The 14,372-nt window shown below is 35.7% G+C and overlaps 2 protein-coding genes across 3 annotated transcripts in view; both read left to right on the top strand.

The window, feature by feature from the left end:
• Positions 1-3,053, top strand: part of specc1 (sperm antigen with calponin homology and coiled-coil domains 1) — a 143,089-nt gene extending 140,036 nt beyond the window's left edge. Inside the window, exon 13 of one of the 2 annotated variants that reach the window (XM_079419327.1) lies at positions 1,809-3,053. In XM_079419327.1, the coding sequence (XP_079275453.1) occupies positions 1,809-1,898 (90 nt within the window). In that variant the 3' untranslated portion in view covers positions 1,899-3,053. The remainder of the gene's footprint in view (positions 1-1,808) is intronic. The other variant, XM_079419326.1, reaches the window with a different exon arrangement.
• A 979-nt stretch (positions 3,054-4,032) lies between these two features.
• Positions 4,033-11,638, top strand: adora2b (adenosine A2b receptor). Its single transcript, XM_079419328.1, has 3 exons — positions 4,033-4,119; positions 4,280-4,748; positions 9,329-11,638. Exons 2-3 carry the CDS (start codon positions 4,429-4,431, stop codon positions 10,056-10,058), a joined length of 1,050 nt encoding a protein of 349 aa, XP_079275454.1. The 5' UTR covers positions 4,033-4,119; positions 4,280-4,428; the 3' UTR covers positions 10,059-11,638.
• Positions 11,639-14,372: the final 2,734 nt, after the last annotated feature.

Below are 14,372 nucleotides of genomic sequence, written 5' to 3'. Positions count from 1 at the left end.
CTGTATATACATTATTTATGAAGAAGTTTTTTTCAAATATGGGGACTTTTGGACCTGTGGACTTTAAGAAAATAAAGCTTCACTCTGTTCACTCTCTCTCACTAGCTTCATGAGTTTAACAGTGTACAACGGTGTGTGTATATTATACATGGATCCCAAGAGAACTCTGTTATTTTTGTCATTTTGAAAAATTTTACCATTGCTATTTCTACCACATGGCAAATGATGTACTGTATTGTGTTTAATATCATTTTGGGATAGAATTGACATTTCAGACATTCCAAATCTGTTGTTCCTGAGTCTAATTTCAATATTTTAATTAATACAATTCATAATATTTTAACTGTTTGTATAATGTTTACAATTTAACAGCTTGATTGCAAATGATGCACAGTTAAATATTCTGTTCAAGTAATATTTACATTAATTCCTTTTCATTTTCTTTACACATCACATTTCATCTCAAGCATGCTCTTCTTGATGAAACTTTATTAAAGGAATATTTCACACAAAAATAAAATTTGCTTAAAATTTACTCCCCCCTCAGGCCATCCATGTAGATGAGTTTGTTTCTTCATTGGAACAGATTTGGAGAAATTTAGCATTACATCACTTGCTCACCAATGGATCCTCTGCTAGTGAATGGGTGCCGTCAAAATGAGATTCCAGACAACTGATAACAAAAATAATTATAATTCACAAGTAATCCATATGACTCCAGTCCATCAATTTACATCTGGTCAAGTGAAAAGCTGGATGTTTGCAGGAAACAAATCCATCTATTAAAATTATGGATAGACAACTTATTTTAGCCAGAAGCAAAGATTTAAAGTTAAAAAACATTTATGGTGGATTTGTTTATTACAAACATGCAGGTTTTTTGCCTTACTGGAGATGTGTGTTTTACTGGATTATTGTGATGTTTTTATCACTTGTTTGGATTCTGACGGCACCCATTCACTGCATACATTGGATTCATTAGTGAGCAAGTGATGTAATGCTACATTTGTCCAAATCGGTTCCAAAAAAGAGAGAAACTCCTCTATATCTTGGGTAGCTTGATAGTACATTTTCCACAAAACTTTTATTTTAAAATGGTATGGGGTGGTGATGGCGCAGTGGATAAGACACATGCCTTTGGTGTGAGAGACCCGGGTTCGAATCCACTGTGAGACACCAATGTGTCCCTGAGCAAGACACTTAACCCCTAGTTGCTCCAGAGGCGTGCGACCTCTGACATATATAGCAATTGTAAGTCGCTTTGGATAAAAGCGTCAACTAAATGTAAAAATGTAATGTAAATGTTTGTTGTGGTGGACATGACACCACTGTATAAATCAAATCGTTATAAATCATTTTCATTCAAATGGTTTGTGTTTATTTCATTCCTTTTTCAAATCATAATTAATAATATTATTTATAATATTTTTAGATGGATTTTTTATAGTTTAGGAGTCTAAGTCTAGAGGTCATTGCACACTGAGTGTGTGAAATTTTTGCACGTTAAAAAAATAAATACGACATCATGTTGTGTTAATCACATTTACACACTGTCTCCGAAACTTTCGTCCGTCATAAAAAAATTCGGATCAGGTTCGATTTTCTGCGTTTTCGCATCCGTAGCAAGCATTTTGATGGATGACGAATAGGAAAAAACGCATACGAAAATTTCAGACTCAGTGTGCAAGGACCTTAAGGCAAGGGTAAAATAATTAAATGAAATAAAGTTCATATAGTTAAAGAAACATGCATAAAAATGTGTGAAAAATTGTTCTGCATGTAAACTTTTATGTCTGCTCTCTCTGTAGGACATTGATGAACTGATGCACACAGACCGACCTGACTGGCAAAGTGTCATGCAATATGTATCTCAGATCTATAAGTACTTTGAGACTTAATTTTTGACTGGAAGAAAGGAAGAGGAAGAGGAAGATGAGGGCACAAAAGCACTTTTATTTGCCTGGTCCAGTTCTCCCTTCACAGTGTTCCTAAATACACAAACACACAGTTCTGTAGTGTTCACACCAGTCAGGTTCTCTCTCTGAATACAGCCAGCATATCGCATTCAGTATACAATAGTCATACACATATGCAAACACACAATCCTTCTAGCCTCAAACAACTTCTCTTTTCCTCACAACTCGTGTGTCATATAGACCTAACTCAGTTTTTGAAGTTTGAAGTTGCTTGCAGAGTGTAGGTTTGCACTCTTGCACTGAAACGGTATAGTTTTTTAGTATGCTAAATTTTTGCTAAGAGTTGAAATGCAGCTGCTAATCTTTATAGAGAGTATTGTTACCCAAATTTATATATTGGCATACTTATATATTGATATAAAGTATTTTTTAAATTTTAGTTTTCCCACAAATAAAGACTTGTAATATGTCTTGGTGAACAAACCTTAGTGAACTATGAAAATAAGTTTCATATGTTTTGTTGAAAAGTTGTAGTTTGTCACTCAGAGACGATAACCACCAAAACCTTTACAATGTCCCAATTGTTTAACAGACTTTTGTGTATTTCCGTATTCCTTATTAACAAACACTAAGATTATTTCTATATTACTCTAGTTAATTATTTCCTGAAAAAAATACCAGGAACTCAATGTCTGATTAAATATTATGAGACTGTTTCAAAGAACCCTTATTGATTCTTTAGTTTTTTTTTTTTGTGCCTGTTTAAATTACACGGAATGTGTTTAAAACAATGTTTAAAAAAGTACCAATATTGGGGGAAAAATACTCTCACAGGAATGTGTTTAGGCTGGTCAACAGTGTAATTTGTGCCAAATTCTTACAAAAAATCTTTGTTAATTCAGACGCATGGGCATCTGACAATAAATTCTCAACAGAAGTAAAACATGCATACAAAAAACAGACAGCATCTGTGTTTTCAAATGTTTTCTTATTGGAAATGCTATTTATTGACTTCTTTGCTCTTATATATTTAGATCGCAAAGGAATGTGTTTTTTTTTTTATTTGAAACTTCAGTTTTGCTTCATGATAGAAGACTGTTAATTGATGATAATGGTAATAAAGGTTTTTGTCATCATATTGTTTGCTTGTTTGAATTAGAAAGCTAAGTCACCTGTATTAGAACAGAATAGAGAATCTCAGAGACAAATGTCCCACAATATATTCATTCACAAAATGCTAATATTATCTCGCCTGCAGAAGTGAAATTGGGCACTTTGACAATTTATACTGGCTCCAGTTTTTATAGTTCTGCTGCAAACCCTTAAAATGACGTGCTGAAACGAGCGTGTAGCTACAGACAGAGATAGACAGAGTCCACATTGTAAATCTTTGGTAATTACACAATACTGTCACTTCACTCACCAACATCTTCTCAGAAATACTACACGCTCAATTTTCACAAAATCAGATTCTTTTGTACAAAACATCTATAGGCTAAACATACAGATAAGTTCAATGTCAATAAGAGGACAAAAATAGAATCTATCTTAAAGGGCAGATAAACAGATTTTACTGGGACTAGTAAACAGTAAGACCTTGCACTAAACCAATCAGCAATTAATTTAGCGACTGCGTTCTTTTTTTTCATGTTATTCATCAATTTCTTACTACATTATTAAACTTTGTTTAAACAATGATTCTTCATTCAAATTCAACGCGCAAGTAATTTGCACACCTGAGTTCGGATTGGTGTTATTTGCATAATTATAATCGTATTTTCGAATGTAAGACCGCAGAAGCTCTATAGCTATAGAATATCTATCTCTCCCTTCTCTTCTCTAACTATGGTTTTACTTTAACGCTATCTTTTATCTGCTTTCCAATTATTAGGCTATGATTTCTTTAAGGAAAGACGAATCTAATTTGATTAGCTTTATTCTTCTTTATAATAACTGTAAGTGGACAATCCTAAATGTGTGTTTTATTTGAAACTGCTCATTAAAATCGTTTAAGCTTGTGAGTGGCAGAGCATCGCTGGGCGTGGCGTCGATCTGTGATGTTCAGGCTAATTCCGCGAGCTGCTTGAAAAGCCATGTGTTGCGCTCGCGGTGCGTCAGATTACTTCTGCATCATGTTCCACAGACGCGAAGACAAGCCACTTTAAAGTGGAACATCAAACAATAACAACAACTCTGAAATTAGGTAAGTAACTCCACCTCATTAAAACGTAAATGTTTCTGTAATAAGTTTCTGCTCGTCAGTGGGAATATCTAGAAGCGAGGAAAGAAACAACGCGTCTTTATCTGCCTCTAATGGTCTTGAGAGAATTAATACAAATAACGTTGTTTGTTTAAATCAACAGATGGCCGTGTTGGCAAATCACAGACTTTGGAGATCCGTGGATTATTGTAAATCGGTTCTTTTACCACGGGACAAGCAGCACAGAGTGACAGACAGACTCATGACATCCTAACTACGGTCTGAAGGTATTTCTCGGTCAAGTGTGCGGCAATGGATTCGCTGTATATCGCTATTGAGCTGGTGATCGCCGTCCTGTCAATCGCCGGTAATGTGCTGGTGTGCTGGGCTGTGGCCATCAACTCCACTCTCAAGAACGCCACCAATTACTTTCTGGTGTCTCTAGCCGTGGCAGATATTCTGGTTGGATGTCTTGCCATCCCTTTTGCCATAACAATAAGCATTGGTCTGAACTCCGACTTTTACGGATGCCTTTTCCTGGCGTGTTTTGTTCTGGTACTGACTCAAAGTTCAATATTTAGTCTTCTGGCGGTAGCCATCGACAGATATCTGGCTGTAAAAATCCCCCTGAGGTGAGTTTTTCAGATTATTAGCATTTCATATTCATTAATTCGCAGTGATTCAAGGTATACCTGTTTTATATATATATATATATATATATATATACAGTTTCACAGCTGTCTTGAAACAAGCTCTGATATTTACACGCGCGTGCACCATGAACCTGTTCTTCGCAGTCTTCTGCATTGCCTTTTCAGTCCTGAGTGAATTATCAAATAGTACACTTTCTCATTAATATTAGCCTATATAATTGATTCATCATCTCATCTTTATAAACACACAACAAAACGACCAGCATCTTTCCTGAAAGGCGCTGTATTGTTATATGAGATCAATATGATGCTCGCGCCTTTTGCAATTCGTTCAAAGTTCAAGTTAAAAAGTTCTCGAAGTTAAAACACGGAAAGGCTTATTCAGGACAGCGCGAATATGTCACGCAGTCTTAAGATAAACTCGATATGGATGTCGGCCTAATTTTTTATTTAAAATATAGGTACATTTAAGGAGTGCAATTAAAAAAACAGAAGGTTGCTCATTGTCACTTGTCCCCTCATATTTCTTCAAAATGAATGGAAAGACTGACGAAAGGAATTAGCCTACATATTGACTGACTGATATACAAACAAGTGTGCACGCGTAATTTCATGCATTCTCTTTCTGCTTTATGCCATGTAATTACTGAAGCACAGCTATGACTGAATATTTAGGGCTCGGGTTTCACATCCAACACTGTTAAGTCCAGTGGGGGTGCAGTTTCTCTCAGTTCACACTGTTTTTAATGATAGTATTGAATAAGGAAATGCTTACAGTAGGTAACTTTAATGATAAAGCTGTTTAGTGCACTCCAAATAATCTCAGATCTTGGGTGGTCATGTTACTGGCACTGTTTCATGGGCAAGATGAACGTATGTTTCTCGTTACACTGTAGTTACTGGAAATGCAGGGTTTTGGCACGATTGCTGTTAGCAGATGATCCAGGAGGAACAAACTTTCCTCACTTTACTGCCAGACAGTATTCCCTGTTCAGCATTCATTCACTAGACTGGTCGCCACATCTCTCTGTTACTCACACTTCTCCGCTCATCTGTCTGTCTCTCTCCATCTCTCATCCCATGTAGAAACATGAAAGCTCAGTGCTGGCTGTGTTTAGGTACATGTTCACTGATTGAAGGATCTAAATAGGGTTCAAGTTTCCTAAAACAGTAGGCTGCTATTATATAATTGTAAGTGTGGTCTTGAATCAGGTCTTTCCACTGTTTAGCAAAAGAGGCCCAGAGCATCTTTTTCCTCTGAGTCACTGGTTGTACAGTGAAATCATAATAAAAGGTGGTTAATGGCAGAACTTTCCCTTTTAGTGATGTGATATGTATCGTACATGTGTTTTTAATATAATGTACAACCAAATGCTTCTATTTTTTTTTTCTTCTTTTCTTTAAAGGGATAGTTCAGTTATTCTCCCTCGTGTCGTTCCAAACCGGTATGACTTTCTCTCTTCTATGGCACACAAAAGTAAATATTTTGGCAAGTGTCTTTTGTCCATATGGATGCTAATTTTTCAAAAACTGTTCAATTACGACATTCTTCAAAATATATATTTTTTTCTTTCTGCAAAATAAAAAAGAAAGTCATACTGGTTTGTAATGTTTGTAAATGCTGATAGATTTTTAATCTTTGGATAAACTATCCATTTATTGTTGTTATTGAGCATTCAGTGACCCTTTTTAATTTGTCATAAATAAGGGAGGGCAAAGTGGATTGATGAACTGGTGATGCATTACAGGTCAACGTATTGATTTTTTTAAATAGTGGAGAAAAAATTATTTAATGATTGTTCTTTTCACACTGTGAATTCAGGACAATCTCCTTAACGACTAATCAAATTATTATGGCATTCCAAAGGAAGTGGAATTCTGTAATTAATGACTTTCTTTTGTGTAACACATAATTTAGAACTGTTAAAGAATGTTTTTACCTTTATAATGAAAGTCAGTGTGGTCCCTAGACCCCATTAATAAATAAATAAAAATTACAGAACAGTGTAATTTTAGTATTATTTATATAGTATTATAGTTTTTTTATTTAAATTTAATTTGTGTACTATTATTTTTATTTCCGTTATATTTCTGTTCAGTTTTAGTCATTACTTATTTCAATTTTTTATTTTCAGTCTTTAATTAAAATGAAAAATACTGAAAATATTTTTGTTAATTAAAAGCGAGCTGAAAGAGAATACAAATATTTGGTGAACATTTTTCAGTAAACAAAAATTCTAAAAAATTTTTTGTGGTGAACTACTGTTTTAATGCACCTGTTCATATGCGTTAAGAGCAAAGCAGTTGAGACCTTCTGCCTTCAGAGCCATTGCTTGAACTGCTTTTACTTAAACTGAAGCCTGTTGGCAGAGCTCTGTGGTCTAAAGTGGAAGCGAGGCAGCTGAAGAATGGAAGGGTTTGAGGAGGGGTTTGTGTGTGGAGTAGAATGAAGGGGTGAAAGAAAGAGAGAGAGGGAGATGGGGATGCCAGTGGGTTGTTGTCATGCCACAACTACCCTCCATTCTTGTGCCCTGAGTGTAGAGAAGAGCTGGCGCTGAGAGAGAGAAAAATGTGTTAAAGCTGAAAGAAGTGTCCAACAAAAGGAGACTGTGCTCTTGGAGCTAAAAGCAATGACATAATGTGTCCTTGCATCTGGGGGTAAAAAAACAAACAAAATTGATTAAATATTGTGCTACAAAAAAAGCCAAGCTTTTTTCAAGCTATGGGTGATGTGTCTATTATTAAGCCCTTTCTTGAGTATATAATATTAATAAAATAAGATTTTTACATTTTCAGTGTTATGGTGTTGTTCCTATACAGTTGCTAAAGAGGTCCAGGTGTTGCTATATGCTTTCTAAGGTAGTCTGGTTGGTTGCAGTTTGGTCTGAGTAAAAAAAAAACACTATGATGTTCTTGTCTTTAAATAACTCAAGTTCCTTCTTCAGTGTACATCTATGTTTTTTTGTTGTTGTTGTTTTGCGTGTGCGGGGTACCTGTTTTATCTCAGTTTTAAATCAGTAGTCCAGTTGCTTAGAAAAGCTGCACTTCTTTTGAGTATTAACAAAATAGAAAAATAGAGCACAAATGCTGCAAAATGCTGTACAAAAGTAAGCCTAAAGTCTTTGTACTTATACCTAAAAAAAAAAAAAAAAAATTCACTTTTTTTTCATCAAAACCAACAAAAGAGCAACAACGTGCAAGTGCTATTACAAGTCTTGGTTAGCCTAACGCAGTACAGATAATTATTATAATTTTTTAATAAAAAGACAGATAAAATAAAATTAGAATAGAGAGTGCTAGAGTTAGAGGGTCAAGTAAAGATGGAAATTATATATATATATGTGTGTGTGTGTGTGTGTGGTTCATTATCTGTGGACCAACATGATGTTATCACCCTGCATCCGTCACTGGGGCAGCACCTCTGATGGCTGTGGCAGCCCAGGTTTCTCTGATAAAGGTTGTGGTGGGTGTGATGAATAATGCACCTCATGTATTAGTCACTCCAGTCCATCAGTAGAATCAGAATCAGAGCTGTCTGAGGATGCCTGATGAAGAGTCTCTAAGGGAAATCAGTCACTTCAGTGTTTATGTGAAGCTCTCTTCCCCTTCTCTAACCTACTATATATACAAGTAAAGAAATGTTGCATTTTTTTATTTTTTTTTGCAATTTTTAACTAGCTAGTGTTGCAGTGATTATCACTTCGAACATGATCTGCTTATGGCAACCACAAAGTGGCCTTTTCATTTTGTTAATATTTATTTTGAACAATACATCTGTTGTAGATTAAATTCGTATATATTTTTGCACTCTGAAGCTGAAAGTTTTAAGCTTTTGCTTTTTAATTAAATAATGTGAAAATATATAATGTGAGATCCTAAATTCTAGGAGCAAACTGAAAATTAGGATTAAAAATGCAAATTAAACCTGGAAATAAAATAGACTTTAGAATTTTGATCAATTTCAAAAAAGAAATGTGTGGAGGTTTGTTTTCATCACAGGATAAAACATGTATAATAATAACAATAAAGGTAATTGCAACTTTATCTTAAAGTATTCTGAGAAATCTGTAAAACAGTAAAAATTTAGTGTGAATTGTGAGATATAAACAACTTTTTTTCTCCTTGACAATTCCTAGTTTACATCTTCCAATTATGTTTTGTTTCCACCATGAAATCAAAAGTTTCCTTATATCTTGAAATTCTGAATTGTGATATATAAACAGAATAAGTCAGAATTGTGATATGAAAAGCTGCAATTACCTTTTTAAATTCATTATTTGTTTTTATCCCATGGCATAAATAGGCAAATGTGGCTTAATATGAAGAAACAATATCCTGCAATATTTCTAGGTCACTAATAAAAAAAAGTACATGCATGACATTGATCATGTGGCTCTTTGGACAGACTAATGCAAGTAAATGCAAATTAGAAGCATTTTTGCTAGTGATCTCAGACTTTTGGACCCTACAGTGAACTCAACCATCACTAGCCAAACCTTCAGCCAGATTAAGATTTGCAAAGTTATTAATCTTTGTTTTATGTCCACTCCTCTGTCCAGGTATAAGGAGCTTGTCACAGGGAAAAGGGCAAGAAAGATCATTGCTATTTTATGGATCTTATCCTTCATCATTGGACTCATCCCATTCGTGGGCTGGAACAGTAAAGACTTGGCCTGTTCCAGAAATGAAAGCGGCTTCACACAGACTAGCAACAGCAGTGACGCCGCTGAGATGGAAACAGGCTTCTTGCAAAGATGCTCCCTCAAGTGCTTCTTTGAGAAAGTGGTGGACATGAGCTACATGGTCTACTTCAACTTCTTCGGTTGTGTGCTGCCACCTCTGCTCATCATGCTGGGCATTTACATCAAGATCTTCACGGTGGCACGGAAACAGCTGCGTCAGATCGAGCTCAAATGCAGCGTGAGTAACGGTGAGAATCAGCACCACGGCCTGCTGCAGAGGGAGATTCGTGCCGCCAAATCGCTCTCCATCATCGTGGGCCTGTTCGCGCTCTGCTGGCTGCCCGTGCACATCCTGAACTGCCTCACTCTCTTCTACAGTGAGCTGAAGAAGCCCAGTGTCATCATGAACATCGCCATCCTCCTCTCGCACGCCAACTCCGCCGTCAATCCCATCATCTATGCCTACCGTATTCGGGAGTTCAGATTCACTTTTAGGAAGATTCTGAACCGCCATTTCCTTTGTCAACAGGACGAGTTGTATCGCAGCTCCAATGGAAACAGCTGTCACAGAGACCAGATTACAATGACTATTGACCCTCTGCTTTAGACGTCTTCGTCAAAATATATGAGAGAAATGTTTACAGATCAAAGAACTGCAAACAGAATGATCATGTATTGAGATGATGTCTAGCGTGGACCACTATTCGTGAAGACATTGTGGTCACATTTTCAGAATTTAACATTGAACTGTGAAAAAAAAGGCTCTGTCACTATAAATCTGTGGAAATATTGATAGATTGCATTTCCATGCAGACTTTTACAGCAGCTATAGGTCAAGCCTTAGCGCAGGAATGAAAGCTATGAGTGGTCGCTGGGCCTCTGGAAGTGCTGAACGAATAACAGAACCACGTATGAGAAACCCTACATGAGGATCCTGCAGAACAATAAAACAAGCATTTTGGGCAGCTTTAGTTAAATATTTAGTAATGACAGCCCAGAGGAACAATCTGAATCCAAGAGGCACATCAGATGAATACGCCATCATTGAACAGAGAACACAAAGAAACTTTTTTGAATGCTTGAATGTATTATGGCCTTTTGTTGTCTTTTACAGTTGAGACGGATGGTTTAGACTGCTCAGGAACACACACGAGGTAAAAGCAAATTTAAGAACCCATAATAGAAAGGAAATCATAAAATGATTTTCTGTACAGCCAGTTATGAAAAATTACCCCGATTTCATTTTTTTCATTACTTAAAATGCACTACTGAACCACTCACAGCTCAGTTAACCCAACAAGTCAATATCTGAAACCAAAATGACTCCAAAAGATATACTGAGTATATAATATCAATGTATTGCATTACATAACAAAAAGTCTCATAATACTCCATAGGAGTTGCAGAAGATTTTATATCAAGTTTCTTTCTTTAAACCTTTTCAAAAAGTAGAAGAAAAACCCCAATTAAATTTAGAACCTGTTTATTAGATTATTTGCCAGTCAAATTAGATTTAAATCCCAGGGCCCGTATTCATGAAACATCTTAGTGCTAAGAGTTGCTCCTAGTAACAAAATTCTAAGAAAATTCCTCTTAAAATTAAAGAAAAGATCCTAATAAAGAAAAAAGTCATTCAGAAAGCATCTGAACCCTTAAAAGAGGTCTTAAGATCTAAAATTGATAGGAGTACGGACGAGGACTTTTAAGGGGTTTAAGAGTTTCTTTATCAGCGGAGAAAATGGACGAAACATGAAGAGGGAGAAGAAATGCGTTGCACACGACACAATGTATGACAGTGAGTTAATAAGACGCTACACATTAGATCGTGCAGGCATCATGTTTGTGACCGATCTTATTAAAGACATGCTAAAATCTCCGACACCTCACAGAAATGCCACAGCGCCGAAAATGGACGTAATCATTACATTAACATATCTGGCAACTGGAAAAATGCAACTATGCAGCAGTGATGATTTGGGTCTGTTACAGCACTTATTATGTCACTGTTCATTTCCTATAAAATACGTTAAGAATGATAGCATGGTAAATAAAAAATAAAGAATATATACTGTATATGTATATATATATATAATGTGTGTGTGTGTGTGTGTGTGTGTGAGAGAGAGTACGGTAAAACAGGAAAAATTGCAAGTGAAGGCTTATAATAAACCCTACTCTTAAAAGCGCTCTTTTATTTCCTTCTTGGTCACCAAACAAATCAGTCTTCAAAAGACTGTCATAGCTAGCATCGGGGCAAGCCCCGCCTCCTCACTAAGATAAAAGTTTTTGTCTTTTCCTCGCTCAGAGTTGCTCTCAGATTGGTCCTGAATCACTTTTAAGATAAGACTCCTAGTAAGAAATTTTTAAGCTAAATTAGGAGCTCTCTAAAAGGATTCTTGGAATCTTTAGGAATACGGGCCCAGGTTTTCAGTGTGGTCTCTGATGTTTGGAGCTCACGGTAATATCAGTGCCCTTAGATTTCTGATGTCTGTCTGCTAATCTGTCAGAGCTCTTAGGAATCAGTGTTATTGAATGTCTGACTGTGACAAACAACCCAGACTGAAACAACAGCAGTTGACCTGCAGCAAAGACGGTCTCCTCTGCAGAGATTTACAGTGTCACCACTGGAGCTGGATAGTTTATAATGCTCTGTAGTGCCCATACTGCCACACTATTCTATTCATCTCCAACCACCTTTACAGTATAACTACAGATCTGGAGAGAGGTCTGCTGTTCATTCATCAGTGCCTTAACTGGCTCATCTAGACCACATTTTGAAGAATCACAAATGTGATTATAAAATGATTAAAAGCTTTGAGCTGTGACACAGTGATTAGAGTGCATGCTCTCAATCTCTGTCACTAGTTTGTCCAGTTAAATAGGCAAAACAAAGCTATATTTAGTGTGTCATCTGAAGAGATCCTGTTCTTTCAAGAACACGGAGTATACCCTCATTGTTTTATGTCGGGTTATATTATATAATCTGGCTAAGTGTAGGTCATCTCAGTGCCTTAAACTGTTTTTTGAGTATTGGTCAAACAGTTTAAGCAACATCAAATCTTTTCTGATTTGGTTCTGTATAAAACAACAACAAAAAACTTAATTGATGTTTGGGTGGTTTATTCTAATATTTAATGTATTTTTGTGCATATCTGATTGTTTTGCCATCAATTGTTGTTTTATAATAAGCAGATTTTTGAGTCATGACATTGTTTTAGATGTAAAAATTCACTAGGTATATTTACATGCACTGAAATTTGTAAACGGGAATGAATGCAATCTGATTTAAGATTCTGAAAGCTCTATTTATATAAAACCTAAAAGATGCCATATGATTGACATATTTGTTTAAATGTGAATTACATGTCTTCCACACAAAACTTCAGCGCATGCACAGCGATCAGTCATCCGAAGACTCAAGTGAGAGACTTTTTTAGCAAGAAACATAAGCATATTCATAAGATGTAAAATGCATGTAAACACATCATGGCTCTGTGCCGCAGTGATTTTCATTTTGAATTTAGGTCTACACCACTCCTTTCAATTGGATGGAAATTTCATTCAGATCATTTGAGGCATTTACATGAACACTTTTCAGTCTGACTGAACCATTATAAAAAGATTATTTGGGTGCATGTAAATGTATCTATTGGATTATTTGTACACTATTTATACATTATCTGAAAGCAGACTAAAATAAGCTTTCCATTGATGTGTGGTTTGTTAGGATCAGACAGTATTTGGCTGAGATACAACTATTTGAAAATCTCTTAATCTGAGGGTACAAAAAAATCTAAATATTGAGAAAATCGCCTTTAAAGTTGTTCAAATAAAGTTCTTAGCAATGCATACCACAAATCAAAAATTAAGTTTTGATATATTCACGATAGGAAATTTACAAATGATCTTCATGGAACATGATCTTTATTTAATATCCTAATGATTTTTGCCATAAAAAAAAATCAATCATTTTGACCCATACGATGTATTTTTGGCTATTGCTACAAATATACCCCAGTGACTTAAGACTGGTTTTGTGCTCCAGGGTCACACAGTGATGATGGTCTAACATGATCATAAGTTAATAAGCCCACATTTAGAAGTTATTTTGAAATCAAGGGAATGTGTAATTATATGTTTTTATATATATTTTTTTTGGAGTGAATTGCAACTGTGTCCAGGTGAAATGCGAAAAAGCAGCAAGCAGTAAATATTGGCTCACCATACATCCTCGTTTTCGGGGACATGGCTTGGCTGGGATTTCTGTTGCCTAAAATATCCAGGTTTTGGCTTTGTTTTCTTATTGGCATGCTCTCTACAATACTCACATACATTATATGTATACGTATTTGAGTTTCGTTGACTGTTTTTTGTAGATCCCTCCTTCTCACATGCCGTGATTGGTTGATTATGTATAATGCCTGCACGCTATTGGTTATTACTTTCAGCAAGTATAAAGCCAAAATCGGGATATTTTAGGCAATTCAGAAACTCCAGTCAGGGCACATGTGGAAAGCAAAAAATTCACCCTAAGTAAAACTGTGATAATTGGCAGACTTTTTCAATTGATTTCTATTTCAGAAAGCTGATTGGTCCAAAATCCCACGACACTTACTATAGCTGTATATCAAAGGGATAGCTCGTGCAAAAATGTAAACTTTGTCATCATTTACTTAACCTAAAGTTGTTACAAACCTGTACAAAATTGCTTTTGTCCATGTTGGCAATCAAAAAGGTGACGGTAGCCACTGACTTCTATAGTATTCTTTTCCATACTATGCAAGTCAATGGCTACCGTCAACTGTTTGGTTACCAACATTCTTCTGTTCAACCAAAGAAGAAAAAAATCTTACAAGTTTGAAACAACTTGAGGGTGAGAATGGGGATTAAGATTGTCACATTCTTGGATTGCTTTCAGTAT

Source organism: Barbus barbus, assembly GCF_936440315.1.
Source record: "Barbus barbus genome assembly, chromosome: 6".
Lineage (NCBI taxonomy): Eukaryota > Metazoa > Chordata > Actinopteri > Cypriniformes > Cyprinidae > Barbus > Barbus barbus.
The sequence above is the reverse complement of the archived record's forward strand: the minus strand, read 5'-3'. Positions and strand labels throughout refer to the sequence as shown.